This window comes from Kryptolebias marmoratus, linkage group LG11, assembly GCF_001649575.2.
Source record: "Kryptolebias marmoratus isolate JLee-2015 linkage group LG11, ASM164957v2, whole genome shotgun sequence".
In the NCBI taxonomy this organism is placed as follows: Eukaryota; Metazoa; Chordata; class Actinopteri; order Cyprinodontiformes; family Rivulidae; genus Kryptolebias; species Kryptolebias marmoratus.
In genome coordinates this window covers 11,879,082-11,897,495 of record NC_051440.1, presented here as the reverse complement: position 1 = coordinate 11,897,495, position 18,414 = coordinate 11,879,082, and the positions used below count along the sequence as shown (strand labels likewise).

The window sequence follows — 18,414 nt, the reverse complement described above, 5'->3', positions numbered from 1 at the left end:
GGGTCACTGCCTCCCTTCTCTGGAGGTCAAAGGGCAACTCCTTCCCCCCTCCTTGCTGCCACATCCATTGCTCACAATTCATTCATGAACACAAATCAGATAAAGATATAATAATCGAATGGTAAATAAAGCACGGGAGAATAAATACAAGGCCTTCTATTCCACACTAACTATTTATGCATGTATACATGTTTATGAGGTTAACAAATGCAGTTATGCTTATTTTTTCACGTAATATAGTTTTTATTATTTTATTATTTTGTCTAGCTTGCATAAAAATATAACACGCATATGAATACGATAGCAAGCAATTAACTGGACATTCTTGATAAATACTGAGTGTAAAATATATATATATATATATATATATATATATATATATATATATATAAAACCAACTATAGAAAACAGATAGGAATAAACCAGTTTTCACTTCCTGCTTCCATTCAAAGAAATAAAAAGTGGGAAGCACAATACTCGCCTCTGATTGGCTGACTGGTGCCCATTTAAAGAGGCTCCAAAAAAATATATGCTGTTTTTGTCAACGTTCCAGGTAACCATGGCAACAGCGTCCAACATTTCGACGGTGCTAGCTGTAGCTTTAAGGCTGCCGCAGCGCATTTCGCGCAAACCGCCGCGCAAAGCCGAGGCGTTGCGCAGAAATTAAAGCTGGGTCGTCGTGTTCGTTGATTTCACGTAACTGTTGTCAGCTGCGGGCTGGACGTCATATGAGGAGGTTGCCGCTGGCGTCTGCGATGGTTCAAGATCTCGCGGGATTTGGGATTTAACGGCGGATTAAGAAAAACGGTGGTTCTCCTCCGCTCTCTCTCTTCCTCTCTCTCTCTCTCAGCACCAGAGACTCACAGGTAACCAGAACGTGCCGTAGCGTAGGACCGCTGCGGGCTCCCGTCTGGTGCAGTCTACCCAGCGACACCTCCCCTCACCGAGCGCCCGGAGCCTGGGCGAAGCCATCCCCGCTCCTCCGCATCACAACAACCGGGCTCAGGTTCATTTTTACCCTCTCCCCGCCTGCCCCCCCAGCCTTCTTCGAGGATGATACCTGCTGCAGTCATGTCCTTATCGGTGGCGATACTCGGGACGGTGCTGCTGCACTCCGTTTCTTCCCAGAGCGGTAGGAAACAAGCCTCTTCTTATAAATTAGTCGCATTTAAAGGGTGGAACAGATGCCTGAATTAGCTCGTTGATTGTCTTTTTTTCCTTCTTATTATTAAATAAAACGTTTGAAGATTGGTCGCGCCGCTGCAGCGGAGATAGAAATCCCTCAAAGGTGCCTGCAGAGAAGCACATCTGCGCCAGTATAAGTCAGATTTAAAAAAAAAAAATGTTTGTTTTTGTTTGTTTCCAAAGCCTTAAAATGAAGGGTCAATAAATCATTAACGGGCTACAATCTGGCTTCTGGAGTGTGCCAAATAAAAAAAAAGAAAAAAAAAGGGAGGCCTCAGAAAGAAGGCGTCCCCTAAAATGTCCTTTTTTTTGAAGTGTGGACCTGAATGCTGAATACAGCAGGGACCAAGTCCTGCTCCCTGGGCAGAGGAGCAGGGAGACCTGAGCCACTCTGGAGTTTAAAGCCCTCCTCACATGCCGACACATGTATGTGCATACAACTCTGTTCAGGAATGATGGGTTTTTAATCTGTGTGCAGCCTCCTCTGTGCATCAGTCCAGGCTGGAGCAGGGCTCACCATCATCACCATCATCATCATCATCATCATGTAGGCCCACGTAATTAGATGTAGGACTCCTCTGTAAATAGCACCGGTCCATTTTGCTGCATGCTGCTATATTTAGAGCGGAGATGCTGCACTGGGGAACCGTGGCGTTCGGTGTCCTTCACGAGTCTGTTCACCGAGACGTTCCCTGCACTGCAGAACGGCGCTGATCCCCCAAGCTCGGTTCCGTCTGCTCCGTAAATCTTCCTCTCCCACAGATTAGGGCAGCCTCTCTTGAGCTGGAGGTGTGAAATGTCTCCTCGGATCCCTTTTTTTTTTTCTTTTTAAACAGGCGGAGTGTGAGGAATGAGTTCTAGGCTTCGAGCCTTCCTCCCCCCTCCCACCCTGGAGTGGACCGAGTATGGGACTGCATTACACATCTCCCTGTCCCACACACCCACTCCTAACATCTCCTCCTCGGTGAGAGGAGGAGCTGATGAAGAGCAGACTGGTTTTATATTAGCTCCTAATCTGACAGAGCTGGAGAACATGACATCCTCTTCTTGTTTTCACAGGTTTCTGTTACAACATACCAGTCAGCGTTCGTTATTTTCTCATGACATCTTTGTCCAAAGAAGGATAATAATGTACAGGTTGTTTCTATATTAACCCACTCCCATGAAGATTCTGTACAAAGGTATAAACAGTATCTTACCTGGTGTAGATAGCTCTTTGAGCAGCCTCAGTTTGCAGAAAAAAAGAGTCTAATTCTGATCAGATTGATGATTTTGTTCGAGCGGAGCCGAAACCATCTTTGTAAAAACAACTCTAGTTTCAAAAATGTCTTTTTTTAGGCAAATGCTATTTTAGAAGCCTCTGACATCGCCGTCAGTTTCGTATTACTTAAAAAACCTGTGACCTTTGCTGACAAAATGAGGCACAGTGACGTTTTTTGTCTATATTAAGTTATTATTTTCACATTCATCATCTTAGAAGCTTCACAATGACACATAGTTTGTTGAAAATGTGTCGATTTATTGCCTGGCAACAAGCTGGTTTTGTTGACGAACACGCCAGATTGAAAACTCGATTCTTACTGGTCTGGAGTGACGTCAGCAGAAGTTTAAAAAGGGTGAATCCTCAGACTTCACAGTGACATCAAACATTATATGAAGGGATTTCCCAGCACTACAGCAACTGGCAGAGAAGAATAGTCAGTTTCAAAGGAAATTATAGGAGTTATGAGACAATTATTTCTATACCTTCTAGAAAACTTTGATTTAAATGTAAAGTAGGAAAAATATGGTGTATGCTATTATAGCAGATGAATATATATATATATATATATATATATATATATATATATATATATGTATATGTGTATATTTTTGCACAGCAGCCTGTACTTATTCGATGCATTTTGCCACCACTGGTCACAAATACTAAATTATTTCAGCAGGAAGTACCCTGTGCTTCACAGGATGTGCCTAAGGTAGCTGCTCCCACTGTTCGTTCATGGAAATGACCATGAAATTCTGCGTAAACAAACAGATGAAGCAAAACTGCCAACAATGTTTAGGTTTTTCCAAAATGGACGGTCACAGGAACTTGCTGTGATCTGTTAGAGATTGTAGTTGCTTTAGGACAAATATAATCCACTTTGGGCTTGGCCCTGCTCTGTCAGGTTGTGAGAATTATACTGAGGTTTCTCAGAAAGCTATCTGCAGCAGGTAAGATGTTACATGTTCATAACGTTTATCCTCGCAGAACCCCACTTTAAAAAAAGATGAAACAGTAAAATTCCAAAAGGGGAGTTGGTTAAATGATATTCAGTGAATTTAAAAAAAATAAAATAATGACACTGAAGAGCTGACGTTACTTTAATTTGTAGAAATGAGAACATTTGTCAAAAATGGAGGAGAACTAAGATAAAACAAATTGAGATTTTAAGCAGGACAGAATGCCATAACCACAAAAAACAAGACAGTCCTGATTTTTGTGTTGTTCCCTTTGAGTGTGTTGGTTAATGAACGTTTGAAATAAGTAATTATAACGCGAGACAGACAGATTAATCAGCCGGGTCAGTTTAACGCCTGGAGCTCCACAGGTTTTCAGTGTTGAACTGAGGGAGTTTTTAAAACTTCTGTGTTTGGATCCTGAGATGACTGTGAATCCACACCGGCATACAACTCCAAATACTCCTCCAGTTTCACCATAAAGACTTTTACATTGATTTTTTTTTACCAAAGGAGAAACAAAGCTAGACTCTAGAGAAGTCTTGTGCTCCCATTTAGAGAATTATGTAGTAAATAAAGAAGATTTATTTATGTAGTACATTTCACAGACAAAAACCACGTCTGTTCTTCTCCTCTCCCCCTCTGAAGGCCGCAGGAATCTATAAGTTCCTGTTCTGGAGGATCCAGCTGTGAGCTTTGCAGCAGGGCTCTGCATCGTATTGACTCAAGAGAAAAAACTCAAAGAAAAAGTCATTGTTTCTTTGTTGGTCTGCTGGACCTCGTTGGCTGTTTTCGTCATTTTTCTTGCCTTGTTGCTGAAGAGCGCTTCTATGGAAACGGATGGGGGGGTTCTGTCACTGCGCGCCCACACTCTCCGCAGAGACCAGGAGCTGCACAGATCGTATAAATCTCTCAATCTGAAGCTCGCCAGTCGCCACGCTGCTTATAGACCCTTATCATGACTGCAGCTCCCGTCCCCTTCCTCCTCTTCCTCCTCCTCTCCGTCTTCTGAGGAGTTTCACTTTTATTTCTTTTGCTTATAAGAGACATTTCATTTAATTAACATCAGCTTTACGGTTTGATATCTGCCCCTATGGCTGAATAGTTATCTGAAGAGCACTAATGATATTTTTATTAAGCAGACAGGAGGCGCTGAATCTGCCAAGGTCACATGGAGGACTTCATTCTTACATGACGTTACTAAATGAACAAACGAAGTAAGCGCAGCCTCACAGGGACGTCAAAGCAGGTTTGAATCAAAGCTGGCCAGGAATGGCATAGATAAGGGCTGAGACCGACGTGAGGTCATTTCTTCTTTGTGCAGGAAGCCCGTTTTGTCTCCGATGGTTCCGTTTGTTGTGGAGCTGGTTTAGTTTTTACAAATTAGTCAAACGAAAGTAAGTTTTCCCATTAATACATCATTACTTTTAATGTGTGGTAGAGTTTGTCCATGTAAAAAATGAGAAAAAAAACACAGGTAGATGTATAAAAATTGGAAAAATAGCTTCTTTTTTTTAAAAAAAACAACAAATTTTAATATAATCTCTAGGACAGATACTTTGATGAACTGAGAAAGCAACAGGTGAAACTTTTTCTCTTTCATTTCGATCTATCCTGTTCTTTATTTCTGTCATGATTGTTTGTCTTCTCATTTGTCATTTACTTACTCTGATTTGATTTAATCTTTCATTTTTAAATTTTTTTTTTCGCTTCTCCATCCTACACCTCTTTTTGTTCGTCTGATTTCCGGATATCCTGCCTCCTAAAACGGCCTCCACCAGCGGGCTTTGTGAAATCGCCCTTGTCCGAGACTAAACTCACAAGTGACACCTTTGAGCTGTACTGCGACGTAGTAGGCGACCCCACCCCAGAGATCCAGTGGTGGTACTCGGAGCTCAACCGGGCCGACTCGTTCAGGCAGCTGTGGGACGGCGCCCGCAGGCGGCGGGTGTCGATCAGCACCGCGTACGGCGCCAACTCGGTGAGCGTGCTGGGGGTGACCCGCCTCACGCTGGACGACTCGGGGACGTACGAGTGCAGGGCCAGCAACGACCCGAGACGGAACGACCTCCACCAGAGTCCAGCCACCACCTGGATCCGAGCTCAGGCCACTGTGACGGTGCTGCAGAGTGAGTGGTCAGTGTAGAGCGACCTCCTCCCCCCTGTGCCAGTTTCTGTGTGAGTCCACCTCCCTCAAACCCCTCCAGAGGACCACTAGCTTCCTCCGTAGCTGCCATCCTCTCCTACGGACCTGAACGATGGCGAAAAGTACCATCAGTTTGTTCTCATTTTATACATTTCCATACCGAACGGAGCATTTTTGTCTAGTGTTCATCCTGTGGAGCCTTCCTATCCCTTTATTTCCTCTGTTCATTGTTTTCCTTCAAATGCTTCTTTAGCATGTACTCAAATTGTTGTATTTTTTATATTTTGGTTAGTCCTTACAAAAGGTATTTTTCTTTAAATGATGAATTTTGACGATTCGGTGTCACTAGATTTGATACTGTAATTAAAAACATCAACCTACATTAATCAACATATAAACAAGTTCAACTTAAATGTACTTGAAAATTAAACTTGTTTTTATTCAGTATTCCTTTTGCCTGATGTAATTGAGCGTAACAAAAATGTTAAATCCCTTAAACATTAATACAGCAATAAAAAAAATGCATTGCATTATTATAAATATGTACGATAAATGTGAAAATCTGAAACGAGTCCTACAGAAACGCATTTTACAGGAACATCCAATGAGAAAGTACCTGCTGATGTACTTTATCTGCACCATCAATGTTCAACTTTATGGAGTTATTTTTTTTTTTTCTTGACATTTTTGTTTTTTTGAAATGATGGCCTAAAATAGAAGAAAATGCCTGATTCTTGGTCTCCAGTTCTGATGATTCGTTGTAGTTTTCAGTCCCTTTAAACTTAATCTATCATTCCAAAGGGAAATCCCTCAAGCTGCAGATTATTACAAAAGGTATTTGTATTTTTCTGTGCAGCTGGTCCGCTTGTGTGTAAATAAGGAGTAGACTTCCGTCTCTGGAAGCCAGGGCCGTCAAATATTTTCTCTCAATTCGCGGCTCTTTCCTCCTGTTATGGTTTGAAAGACCTGCCTGACTGCATTTGGGACGATCTAAATGACAGTAATCTACGAACAGCCTCAAACCCGCTGGTTCCGGCAGGTGCTGCCTCTGTTTTTCGCTGAGCTGATTCTCTGTTACAGAGCCGTCGATCGCCGCCTCTGAAAACGCCCTCATCACGGGTGACGTGGACAGCCTGGTCCTGCAGTGCAACCTGACCAGCGCCTTCGGTGACTTCGACGACAGCTACTGGATGAAGAACGGGGAGCTGATCTCCGGGACGCGCGGCCCGAACAGGAACCTTGAACACAGGTGAGGGGGGTGAACTGGGCGCAGGCGGGGGTTTGCTGACGGACGCCGCGGGTTAACGCGGGCTTTGCCTTTCTGACCTGCAGGCTGAACAGGCCGAGAGGAGACGACGCGGGCGTGTACACGTGTGTCTTCAACTTCATCAGCGCCCCTTCCGCCAATGCCAGCATCGACGTCAAATGTAGGTGTTGATTCACGAGCTGCAGGCGCATTCGCTTTTTCGGGTCTGATTTGTCGGCCTCGAGCGGTCGCAGGCCTGTCACGTGAGGAGGTGTGATTTCAAACAGCTCTGCTGGCTGCTCGGGGCCGCTCAGGGCGGCGGGGGCAGCCGGCCGCCCTTGACACCTTCATTCAGCTGATGCCCGGCTCAGTGGCAGCAGATGGTGTCTTGTTTGTCTGATGGCGGAGGATTAGGTCTCAACGGTGAAATCCGGTCAGCCTTTTCTGCTCCCACACATGCATCGCTTTGGAGGCAAATTGGATTTTGGGAAGGTTTCCGCGTTATTCGAGGGAGCATTTCCGCTCATTCAGGCAGAAAAAACAAAAGAGACTTGTAACCAAGCAGGTTTCTGTTATACGGAATTATACGCGTTATATTAAATGAAATTTGTGAAGAAAATATTTGACATGTAGTTTGATTAAAAGGCTTAACACAGATTCTGTGTAAGGAAAAGAAATCTCCGTTTTTAAACTTATAAGTACCTGATCATTCTCCTTGTTTCAGCTGCTCCTGTGATAACGGGCCACAAGCGTAGTGAGAATAAGAACGAGGGTGAGGATGCTGTGCTCTACTGTAAGTCTGTGGGCTTTCCTCACCCCATTTGGACCTGGCACAAAATTGAAAGCGGTGGTATGAAGGTATGTCATGAGTAAAATATGAATTTATCTTTTTTTTTGTCACTGACAAAAACTATTTATGAGCATCTTAGTTTGTTTTAATTTAACATTACAGGTGGGATGAGCCTGACATCTTCAAATCCTGACTTATTGATGCATTTAAAATGTTTTTGGTTCAGCTGTGTGAATACAAATAAGATGCATGAAATCCTGTTTTTAAATGTGTAGAATAGGAGCATGTAGAATCATTTCTACGTCATTTAAACTGTTTAACTATAGAGAAAACAGACGCAGAGTACAGATATTTCTAAACAACAAAAGGCCAGACTTGCTGTGTAACACCTAAAGGAAGTCTGAGTAGTTGAGCTGATTAGGAATGATGATATTTAGGCATTCAGTTGGAAACAGTTCGGGGATTTGATCACCTCCGGTTTACCCACTGATCCATCTGCTCCTCCTGCTTTATCCTGAGGAGGGTCTGAGGGTCTGGAGACGCTCAGCTGTCGTTAGGGAGGAGGCAGGGTGCACCTCCGACCCGAGTCCAGAAACAGCTAGATTTAGTAATCAGCTCTCTTAAAGGGATAGTTCAGAACTTTGGGAGTGGGTTTCTGTGGAAACAGTATGAACAACGAAACTCTCACCTGTTATAGATGGCTCCTCTTTCTTTTTAAATGGCCTTGGATTAGAATTAAACTCTTTTTCTCCAAACTGATTGATGAGCTAATGGCTAGTCTTAGCAGGGTAGAAACCAAAGTGGATTGCTGCTGCCTTTAAAACAGCATCAACCTCAAAGCTTTCATATCAGTTCATTAGAAAACTGCTTTTATACGCCCGTCCTAGGTCAGGATGTATTATGTTATGGCGCCGTCCGCCTGTTCGTCCGCTGTGGACAACTTCCTGTTCAAGCTCTAAATTGATAACCCTTTAAAACAGAAATGTCAGACTGCACAGATGGGCACCTCATGAATCAAGGATGATCCCTATTGATTTTAAGGTCACAAGGTCAAAGGTCAAGGTCAGAGGAAAACCCTTTGTAAAAACCTTCTCTGTGCTCAAACTCTGCAACCGTGTAACATAGGAATGTCAAAGTACACAGCTGGACACCTCATGTGTTAGGGATGATCTCTATTGATTTCAAGTTCATGGGGTCAGAGGTCAAGGTCACAGGTGAACCCTTTGTGAAAACCTTCTCTATACTCCAACTCTAGATCTACTCAGGATTGTTGTGTGCTTTGGAGTTTGATCTCTCTGACAGTTTTTCTGACGGGCGTTACGAACTGTCGGAGGTACTCTTGTTATCATTTTGACTCTGAATTCAGTCAGACTACGATGGGATATTTGCCCATTTCCTTGCAGTTTTGATTTGCCAACTAGTTTCCATCAGTCCAGTAAGACAGTGGTTTAAAATCGATTTTGCCAAATCGAGGTCATACAAAGCACTATCTGCAGAGCCCCCTGTTCAAAACATCTGAACTATCGCTTTAACATAAGCCTGGAAGGTTGGAGACAACCAGAGGAGCTTTAAGGAACCTCTTCAGACAAGGTTTCACCACTCTCAGACAGCACTGCATTTAAAACAAGAAACTGCAAAACAAAATTAAAAAAACCAACATACGTGTCAGAAACCCCTCAGAGATCCATCGTCAGCGAACAGTTTCCCACCACATCCACAAATCCAAGTTAAAACTATTAAAACCTTCCACCAGTTGAATGGAGCGCTGAAGATTATGTGGCTAAAATCCACTTTGGCTAAAGCGGCCATTTGTTTACCAGCCGTAGTGTAATTACTGCAAGTTGAGATTCTGGAGAAGAACATTTCTTCACGAAGGCACAAATAAATAACACAACAAATAATGGTCTTACAAACTCACCTTTTGTGCAGCTAAATAAAAAGGAAATAATATAAATACTAATGAAATACGAAGCAAAAAATTTTCCTCATATTGGAAAATTTGAAACAAATCCAAGAAGTTCTTTATTGTTGCTTCATAAGACGTTCCTGCAACACTTTGACAAACTTAGGATACAAGATGGATTAAAAAAAAAAATGTTTTCACGTCAAACTCAGCCTTATTTCACGAAGTTCCCCTTTATTCCTTGACAGGACATGGACAACTCAAGCGGGCGCTTCTTCGTCAGCAGCAAGGAGAACTACACGGAGCTCCACATCGCCAGCCTGGACATCAACCTGGACCCGGGCGTGTACGTGTGCAACGCCACCAACCTTCACGGCAGCCACAGCGAGAGGTCCGTGCTGAGGGTCCGCAGCCACTTCGCCCCGCTGTGGCCCCTGCTGGGCGTTCTGATCGAGATCATCATCCTGGTCATCATCATCGTCGTTTACGAGAAGCGCAAGAAGCCAGAGGATTTACAGGACGGTGAGTCACCAGTCGGGACGTTCCAGGCTGAGGAGCGCGTCGTCTTAAATCTTCGGGGTTAAACTTTAAAAGCTCGTGCGACGCTTTTGCGTCCCCGACAGCACGAAGGTGGACGCTTCCTGCGGCGCGAGAGGAGTCACTTAACACCGAGCTGAGCCTGCGTTCAATAATTCAGTCTGGAGACGTTGATCCAACAGACACAGTTGCAGAAGGTCTCACCCTGTTAGAACAGTTTCATTCATTTATTATTCATCAGCAACATGATACCGCAGCCTTAGAAAGGTGGACACTTTCAATTATTAATGGCTTTCCAGGGATGTTGCTGTCTTCTTCCAAACTTAACCAGGAGACTCGCCGTTCAGTTCGGGGTGGGTGGGGGTCGGGGTTCATGCGTGTGATTTTTCTAACGCTGCGTATTTAGTTGTTTTCAGAGCCGAGACGCGTCATGAATTATGCATTAATGATATTTGGTGCGACCTTCTCCCCTCAAACAGAATTTTAATCTCGCCACACGCCGATCAGACGCGACACGCAGCGAATAGCTAACAGTCAGGGGTCGACGCACGTCATCAGAAACGCTGCGGAGTTTGAAAATGTTGACCTGCAGCAGAATATCGGCGGCTGTAAATTTCACAAAGCGAGTTCATTTTTTTCATTTAGATTCCTGTAAATAATATTAGTTCTGGGTGTAGAATGGTTTAACGGATTATTGCAATGTCTCCAATCCTCCTCCCCTCTTTTTTTTATTTTTTTTTAAAATTTTTTTTAATGCATAACCTAAACCATGTTTGTGGTAAGTGTGAGACTTTGCATGCTGCCTGACTTAAATAAACAAAAAAAAATGCTTGTTCAGCTTCATTTTCCTGCAGTTCACAGCACAGTTAAGCGGTTCTGCTGAGCTGCCTCTACGTTCAGCTTCAGTGTCAAGTGCAGTCGAACGTTTTCAGCTTTTTTTAAAAATTTTTTTCATTTTTCTCTAACGAGAACTCCATAAGCGAGCATCACACTCGTCCTGTGGCTGCCTGCAGCGGCACGTCTTTGTAACGGAGTGCAGATAGTTTGTGGCGATGGGTTGTCACCGAATGGTTGCTTCTGACTGATCTCTGAGTGAACCCACGTTCTGTGTGAGCTCTGCCTGTGTCCGCGCATGACGAAAGGGCGTTTGTGGATTTGACGTTTGCCTGCGTGGTGCTGCTCTCACCTGCTTATGCTTTCCAGCTGTTGGTGTTTGAACTGTCTGAGTCATCTCATCGGAGAGTTTCTCCTTTTATTTTTTCCTGCTGCATGTTTTTGTTTTATGTTTTCAGCCTAATTTAGTCCGTTCCATCACTGCCTGTAGACGTATTACAGAAGCATAGAGATAGTTAAAAACTGAATGCCATTAATGTTACAAGCTTCATCTTTGTGAGTTGTTTCAGCAACTTTTCTAATTTCTCCTTGCTTTTTCTTGTCGCTTCAGATGATGACCTAGCTGGACCAGTGTAAGTACAAACATTTAACCCACGCTCTTCCTCTCTGTTTAGCTTATTGACGGCATTTTTCTTTTGTTGATGTTGTAGATTTTCACGTACCTAAACCCAAAAGCTCACTGGGATCTGAATCACAGACAGTTTTGAGCCTGATGGAGCGTTTTCAACCTCAAATAAAGCACGTTGGCTCTGAATAACAAGCTTTTAGTATCATAACAGTGTCTGAAAGGTGGCATTAACTAAGTTCAGCACTGATGTGTGTATGAATTCAACTGTTTTAATACAAAATGGTTATAGTTAAGCACTAAATATTATAAATAAATAATGTTCTGGTCAACAGTTGTATCTAAAGTTAATGAACTAACGTCTTGTATGATCTATTAGTGCTCAGAGTATGTGTTGGGAACGACTCTCAGCTACTACCATACCAGAGTTAGAACCATTTTTGTGTTTGCTGAGGTCAGTTAGCTGTGTCGGCCATCTTGAATCAGGTTGACTCCAAAAGTTAATCAGTTGTAGATTCAGATCCAGTACTTTCTTAAAGTTTCATGAAACTCTGACCAGAGTTTCAGGGGAAACTTCGCCAACAGACAGACAAATGAACCCACACTCAGAGGCAAATACAGTATCACCCGCCTTTTATGGCAGCGGGCTGATTAAAGTCCTCTGAAAGGGGTAAAAATGAAGAAACAGGACCCAGACATCACACATTCAGTGGAAAATAGAAAGTGTTCGCAGAACCAGCAGCTGCAGCGAAAAGTTGGTTTCATTCGTGTTTTTACAATAAGATCATGAGTGGAACACGTTTGTTTCTGTTTTAGTTTTTACATTAAAATAATTACATTTATTAGACTCCCTAAAGCTGAGCTGTGCAGTGAACGTTAAGCAGTGATTAGTTTATTTTAATAACCAGGTAATTCGTTTTTTTTGACACGTTTTGCCCTCAGTCACACAAAGTGCCATCCAGCTACATGAAAACATGCAACCTCAAAATGTTTGCAGAGCCCTTCTTTGTGTGTTAAATAACTTCTTCAGAAAGTTATTTAATTGGGTTAAAAGAATAACTGTTTTTAAAATGGTAATGGTAGAAAAGCGACATGAAAGCAGTACTGACAAGTTGTTTTTAAAGGTGATAGTTCAGACATTTTGAAGCAGGGTTTCTGTGAAACGGTTCTGAACAATTAAAGTTTGGAGAAAGAGTTCAGAAAGAAATAAAAAACATTTATCAGCTAGTTCCCCAGCTGAGCCAGGACCGAACAGGATTGCTGCCGCCCCCCGAGGCGGTTCAAACCTCACACTGTTTCATCAACTCTGCTGCACGTCCGCCGAACCTCCAGGAACCTCCAGGGTGCAGGAGGATCGTCTTTCTGCCAGAATATCTTGTCAGTACAGTCTGAGCCGACCCACTTCCGAAGCAGGTTTAAGCTGATTAAAACAACTCCGGTTTCCAAACTAACTGACAGCAGCGTAAAGGTTTATAAACATTTATAACCTGACTTTAGCATCAACAGCTAGGAAACTTTAGAAGTTGCAGTTGTTTAAAGATGGCAGCAATCCACTTTGGTCTTGGCTCCGCTCCGACTAGCTGTTAACTCATCAATCTGGTCAGATTTAAACCAATTCACTTTTAAAATGAGGCCAATCAAAGAGCTATCTACAACAGGTAAGATACTAACTGTTTGTAACCTGCTCACAGAAACCTACTTCAGGATATCTGAACTGTCGTGATGCATCTATTTAACATTAGTTGCTGGCAATAGCAGAAGTTTCCGTTTATCCAATAAAATAAGGTTTAATCTGAGTTTAAATGACAACAAGAAAAGTCTGTAAACAAACCCTTCAAATGGAGCCGATGTGAGGAGACTTTATACAACTTCAGCAGGTCTGAAAGTTGACTAAAAGGAACTGCAGTCTGGGTTCATGTTCAGCACGACGTGTTGATGTAAAACAATAACAAATATAAATATATCATTGTCACAGGGGGTGATGTATTCTTAATAACATGCCCATTAGAGTAAAAAAAGAAATACAATTCCTTATTTCTTGTTTTAAAATATTTAAAGCAGGAGTGTTTGCTGCAGTAAAGCCTTTGTTATTGTGTTTAAAAGTCTTCTTTTCAGATTCAGCTTTTTTTTTTTATTTTAATTTTCAAATATTTATTCAAGTCATTTGTGTATTGTTTCCTTTAATTACAGTGTAGGTATATATTTACTAGTGCTGCTGTAAATTAAAGTCGTAAAGCCCAGCTTGGAGGAGGCTGTGGTGGAGGATCGACAGCTGACTCCTTCAGAGTTTGAAACAGGCTTGTTTGTGTATGAAGAGCTCCAGATTGTGTAGAAAGTAAATGGAAAAGGTTTTTTTTTCTCTGTCTGTTTGCTTGAAACGGATCAGTTTCTATAATTTGCAGACGTTTGACAGAATTACAGAGCGGCAACCAGGAGGTTTTTGGTGTTTTTTTGTTTAGGGTTTGAATCAGTTTCCTGCCCATCATCACAGGCAGCTGTAATTTCTCTGAAATGAAAGCTGATCGTGCCTTCTGCTTCCCGTTTAAGGAAAACTAATTCAACCAACAACCACAAAGACAAGAACCTCCGCCAGAGGAATACGAACTAAGGAGCCCGTCTGAGTAAGTGTTCAGTGACGGAGCTGTGTGGGGCCACGAACACACACCATCTAAAAACTACAACGAGAAGATCGTAGCTCCGTGTTGTCGGACTTTGTTAACGATCTGAATTTTTCTCCAATTGCAGATCTCCAAAAAAAAAACCATGTATTGACCATATGAAGGTAACCAAGAAAGGACGCCACACCAGTCATTATTAGGACGCATCTGCCATTAAAAGTAGGATTGTGGGGGGAATGAAGTGAGGCGAGCCTCGCAGTTTGTGTTGGGCACGAGTTGACATTATGAACATTGTTGCTGCATGCAGTTGTTGACGTTTTAGGCTCTTTTATTTCTCTTCTTATCCACTAATTTTATATTTTTACTTATAAAATAATGCATGCAAATATTCTGTTTGATACAGAAGTGTTTTTTTTTCTTCTCTTCTCTCTGAGGGTGGCTTCATGTAGAAAATCTGTACTGTGAAAAACACTCAGCAATGTAAAAGAAAAGCTCATCGTAATCCGGTATGGCAGATGTGTACAGTTTTATCATTCCTCTGCATACCCTTTATTCATTTTATCAGACTATATATATATATATATACATATATATATACATATATATTTATCTATATGACATTTTAAGGGCTTTGCAGTGTCCCTCTAAAACGGTTAAGATTAACTTCATGTACTGTATGTAATGAATCATTTATCAGATCCCCAAAATGATTGAGAATTATCATTTATGATGCACTTCAGTGTTGAGAAAAACGGGAAAAAAAAGTGTATAAATCTACTTTAATGAATCTGTAACAATCATTCGATGATATTATTTTATAATTGTGTATTGTACAGCATGGCTATTATCCTATGCAATTATCCATGTCAATATACTGAAAATCATTCCAGCTTCTGACAGTTTTCTTTTCTGTGACAAAGCTTTAAACTAGTAGGATCACCGTAGAGCTTCACAGCTGCATGAGTTCCCGTCAGCGTCAGAGCTGACACGCGTGACGGAAGAAGATCTCAGTCATTTTTAAAAGAATAAACACATGGAGACAAAACTAAACCCGTCTGCTCTGTTGGTTTCCTTCACCCGCCTGGAGCACGAGAACGGCGCCATCTAGTGGGATTGTGAGCGAGTCGCGGGAAAGGAGAAAAGAAAATGTCCTCTGGGATTAAATCAAACAACAGTTTTGGTTGCAGAGAAACAGAGTTATTAAGGATAAAATGCTCAGATTGTATTAAGTGCATGTACAGATGTTTGATTTTAGATTTTGTAAATAATCAAGCTGTAGATAAGATATAAAAGAAACAGTAACTATCACTCCATTTAGGATTATTAACAAAAATGGAGGTACCTCATCACTAAAGCTAATGAAAATGTACTAAATTTGAGTTTAGAAGTAATTAGTAGATGTTTAAAAACATTTATTTTAACTACAGAATTTGGCAACCTGAAAAAAAAGCAGAAATGAAAACAAAGTTTGGCAATTTTTTAAGGACCAATTTAGAGATTTTTGTAATGACAGTATATTTTAGATTAATAATTCACATCATTTTACAGTAACCTCTAAACTATAATATTCCACTTTTTTTGGTGTATGGTATTAAATCAGACTTACATCGACCAAACTGAACATTGTTTTTTATTTTTTATTTTTGCAACCTTAGATACAAATCCCTTTGGTGTAAAGTAGAAACTTTTAACAAAGACATGACTTCATTTAATATCATCCTAAAACAAGAAGGAAGAAATTAGCAATGCATATAATTATTATCATTATTATAAATTATTTTAACCAGGTATGTAAAGTGCACAGAATATTTAAAATGGCCCGTATAAATTGTCTTCTTGTTTCCAGCAGTGGTGGACGTTAGCAGGACATGATAAAAACTACACTGTAAGTTGTGTTGTTGTTTCTTTTCCTGTGATTTGTCAGCATCTAACTCCCGGGATGTTCGTCTACGAGGCCGTGGATTCATTTGTCATCAAGACTCAAATGAAAGCAGCCAGTCAGTTTCAGGGTTAAAGAGACATCTGTGACTCTGTGAACCCTTTAAGCAAACAGCTGGAAGAAAGGAGCACATCTGACAAAAAATGAGTCGCCCTCGTCCTCTTCTCTGCGTGGATTAATCTCCGAAATGTCAGGTAAAGTTCAGGATTAATCTCATGCACTTGTTCCTGAACAGGACAGTGGGCCGGTTTTAGAACAAATCTAGATGCTTTTCCTAACTTCACGGAGGGATTTATGTCGTGTTTTTAAGATCTACGCTGCAACATTAGCCTTCGTGGTTACACGTGAGCTAAACGCAAGATCATAAAATGCAATGGAGGTTTTCGACCTGAATAGGGTTCCGTGTTTTCCTAATGTTTTAAACTGGGAATAAAAGAAAAAAAGGTCTTGTGTGATAAAATCCTCTTCAGTACAGGAAGTTGCACATGTGATGCCTGATATGATTCGCTACAACAGCATAAAGAGGCTCTACAATCAAAAAAAAGCACCCAGATGGAGTGATGGAAATGAAATAAAACTGCACTTGTTGAAAGACCATGTGTCTGTACCAGAGTGATTACAATATCAGATCAAATGGATAACGATGCTGGTCCCATCAGGCCCGATTACAGGCCGTGTGTGGACAGGCCTCGTTAGGAAGTCCGTACCAGCGTGCTGACTCAGGAGGGGTAAGACTTCACTGACATAACGACCCTGAATCATTATCAAAGGTGACCTGTGTCTCTCCACAACATTGGCAGGATTGTTTTTCTCCCTTCGGCACCATCGTACAAACGTATAATTGTCGTCTGCTGCAATTCTGCACCAGCATCAGTCCATGCTTCCAGGTTACAGCACCACTCCAAATGCAGCACATTATTATTATTGTTTTTTTTTTTTTTCATGAGGTGGTGAACCTGTCGTCAGCTGATGCCAGTCGTTGAGACATCGTGTCCCACCCATACCTGTGTTCTGTGGCGGGTGCAGATGTCTCGGGGATCTGTAACGATTGGGGCACAACCCGACAATCCTCACTTGGTGCGGTTTGTGTTGGAGGACTGGAATCGTCACAGTGTTTGCGAGTGTCCTCATGTATTCATTGGTTTAAACGTCAAGCCAGTGTGACGTACGTACGCCCCACAGGCCAGGCAGTTGCACCGTTTTGACTGTCAAACGCTCCAGCAACTGCCTGATAACCCCGTGGCTCCACTAGTGGTGCCGTCACCCCAGCTCTTTGCCAATCAAATCATTTTCGTACCCATCGTTGGTTTGCATGTGTACAAAATTACATCCAAATCTGCTCCTTCCTTCTGCTGTTTCACATTTCTTTTTGTCTCAGAGATTTGGAGTTATCATATGAAGATTAGAGGCTATAAAATAAGAATCAGCACCTAAACATATTTAAAGTTAAAAACTGAAACTGTTGATATGTTGTTTTAACCTGCAGACTAACCAGAAACTTATAAAAAACTGAGATGCGTGTTGTTTTCAGAGCTGCTTTACGTCATTCTATATATTTGACAACTTTATCCATTTGTTTTTTATAATTTCATATTATTGTTTTGCTTTTCTGTGTTCAGTCAGCTATTTATTTTTCAAAGAAAACACTCAGTGTTTCCCATGTTTTCAGTATTTGAACGCTAGATGTGTTTATCAGGACTATGGGCCAAAGAACATGTAAAAGTACACAAGTAAAAAAAACATGATTAAACTGATCAAACATTACATTTTTCATGTATGTTATCATCTAATATGTTCATCCTATTACATTTCCCCATGCTGTTCGCTGATGGGGGAAATTAAAACGCAGAGTATGAAGCAGCAGCCTGATGTGTAGCTTAGCTCTCGAGGAGAGCATTCGGCTCTCTGCGTTCAGTGGCAGCCTGTCGGAGTAAGTCTCTGCGTGGTCGAAACCATCGTGGTGAAGGTTCGCACAGAATAATGCAACCAGCCATCGGCGGGCTCTTACAAAATACATATTTGTCTCGCTGCCAAGGAGGTACTTTACCACCTCTCTACAGGACATTAAGTCATCTGGAGTTATGGAATAAATCTGTGTTGATACATCTGCCACTAATAGAGAAAACAGAGGAATATTTTAACTTTAAACCTCATTTAGCGTGGTTAAGGATGCACTTAAAAATAAAGTAAAATACTTGAATTCTTACTTTTCAACTCCAGTTTCATTGTCACTAAATTAAGCTTAATAGCTAACATATTCAACTTAATTACTTACTGTGTGATGGTTTGATAATAAATATTCACTTTGTGTGATAATAAAGAACATGATGGACTCTTTCCCCCCCAGATTTCAGAACTAAGGGTTCTTTCA

General features: G+C 41.6%; 1 protein-coding gene across 3 annotated transcripts; it reads left to right on the top strand.

Annotated features, from left to right (window-relative positions):
- The first annotated feature begins 582 nt into the window (after positions 1 to 582).
- On the top strand, positions 583 to 15,154 carry nptna (neuroplastin a). 3 transcript variants are annotated; one of them, XM_017406129.3, is made up of 9 exons: positions 583 to 1,132; positions 5,187 to 5,534; positions 6,632 to 6,800; positions 6,884 to 6,978; positions 7,522 to 7,655; positions 9,739 to 10,012; positions 11,472 to 11,493; positions 14,034 to 14,107; positions 14,232 to 15,154. In XM_017406129.3, the coding sequence occupies exons 1-8, from the start codon at positions 1,054 to 1,056 to the stop codon at positions 14,092 to 14,094; spliced, it is 1,182 nt and encodes a 393-aa protein (XP_017261618.1). In that variant the 5' UTR covers positions 583 to 1,053; the 3' UTR covers positions 14,095 to 14,107; positions 14,232 to 15,154. The 3 variants fall into 3 exon arrangements, with proteins under 3 accessions (XP_017261618.1, XP_017261620.1, XP_017261621.1); XM_017406131.3 differs by having other exon boundaries at positions 584 to 1,132; positions 11,484 to 11,493; XM_017406132.3 differs by lacking the exon at positions 5,187 to 5,534 and having other exon boundaries at positions 596 to 1,132.
- The last annotated feature ends 3,260 nt before the right edge of the window (positions 15,155 to 18,414 follow it).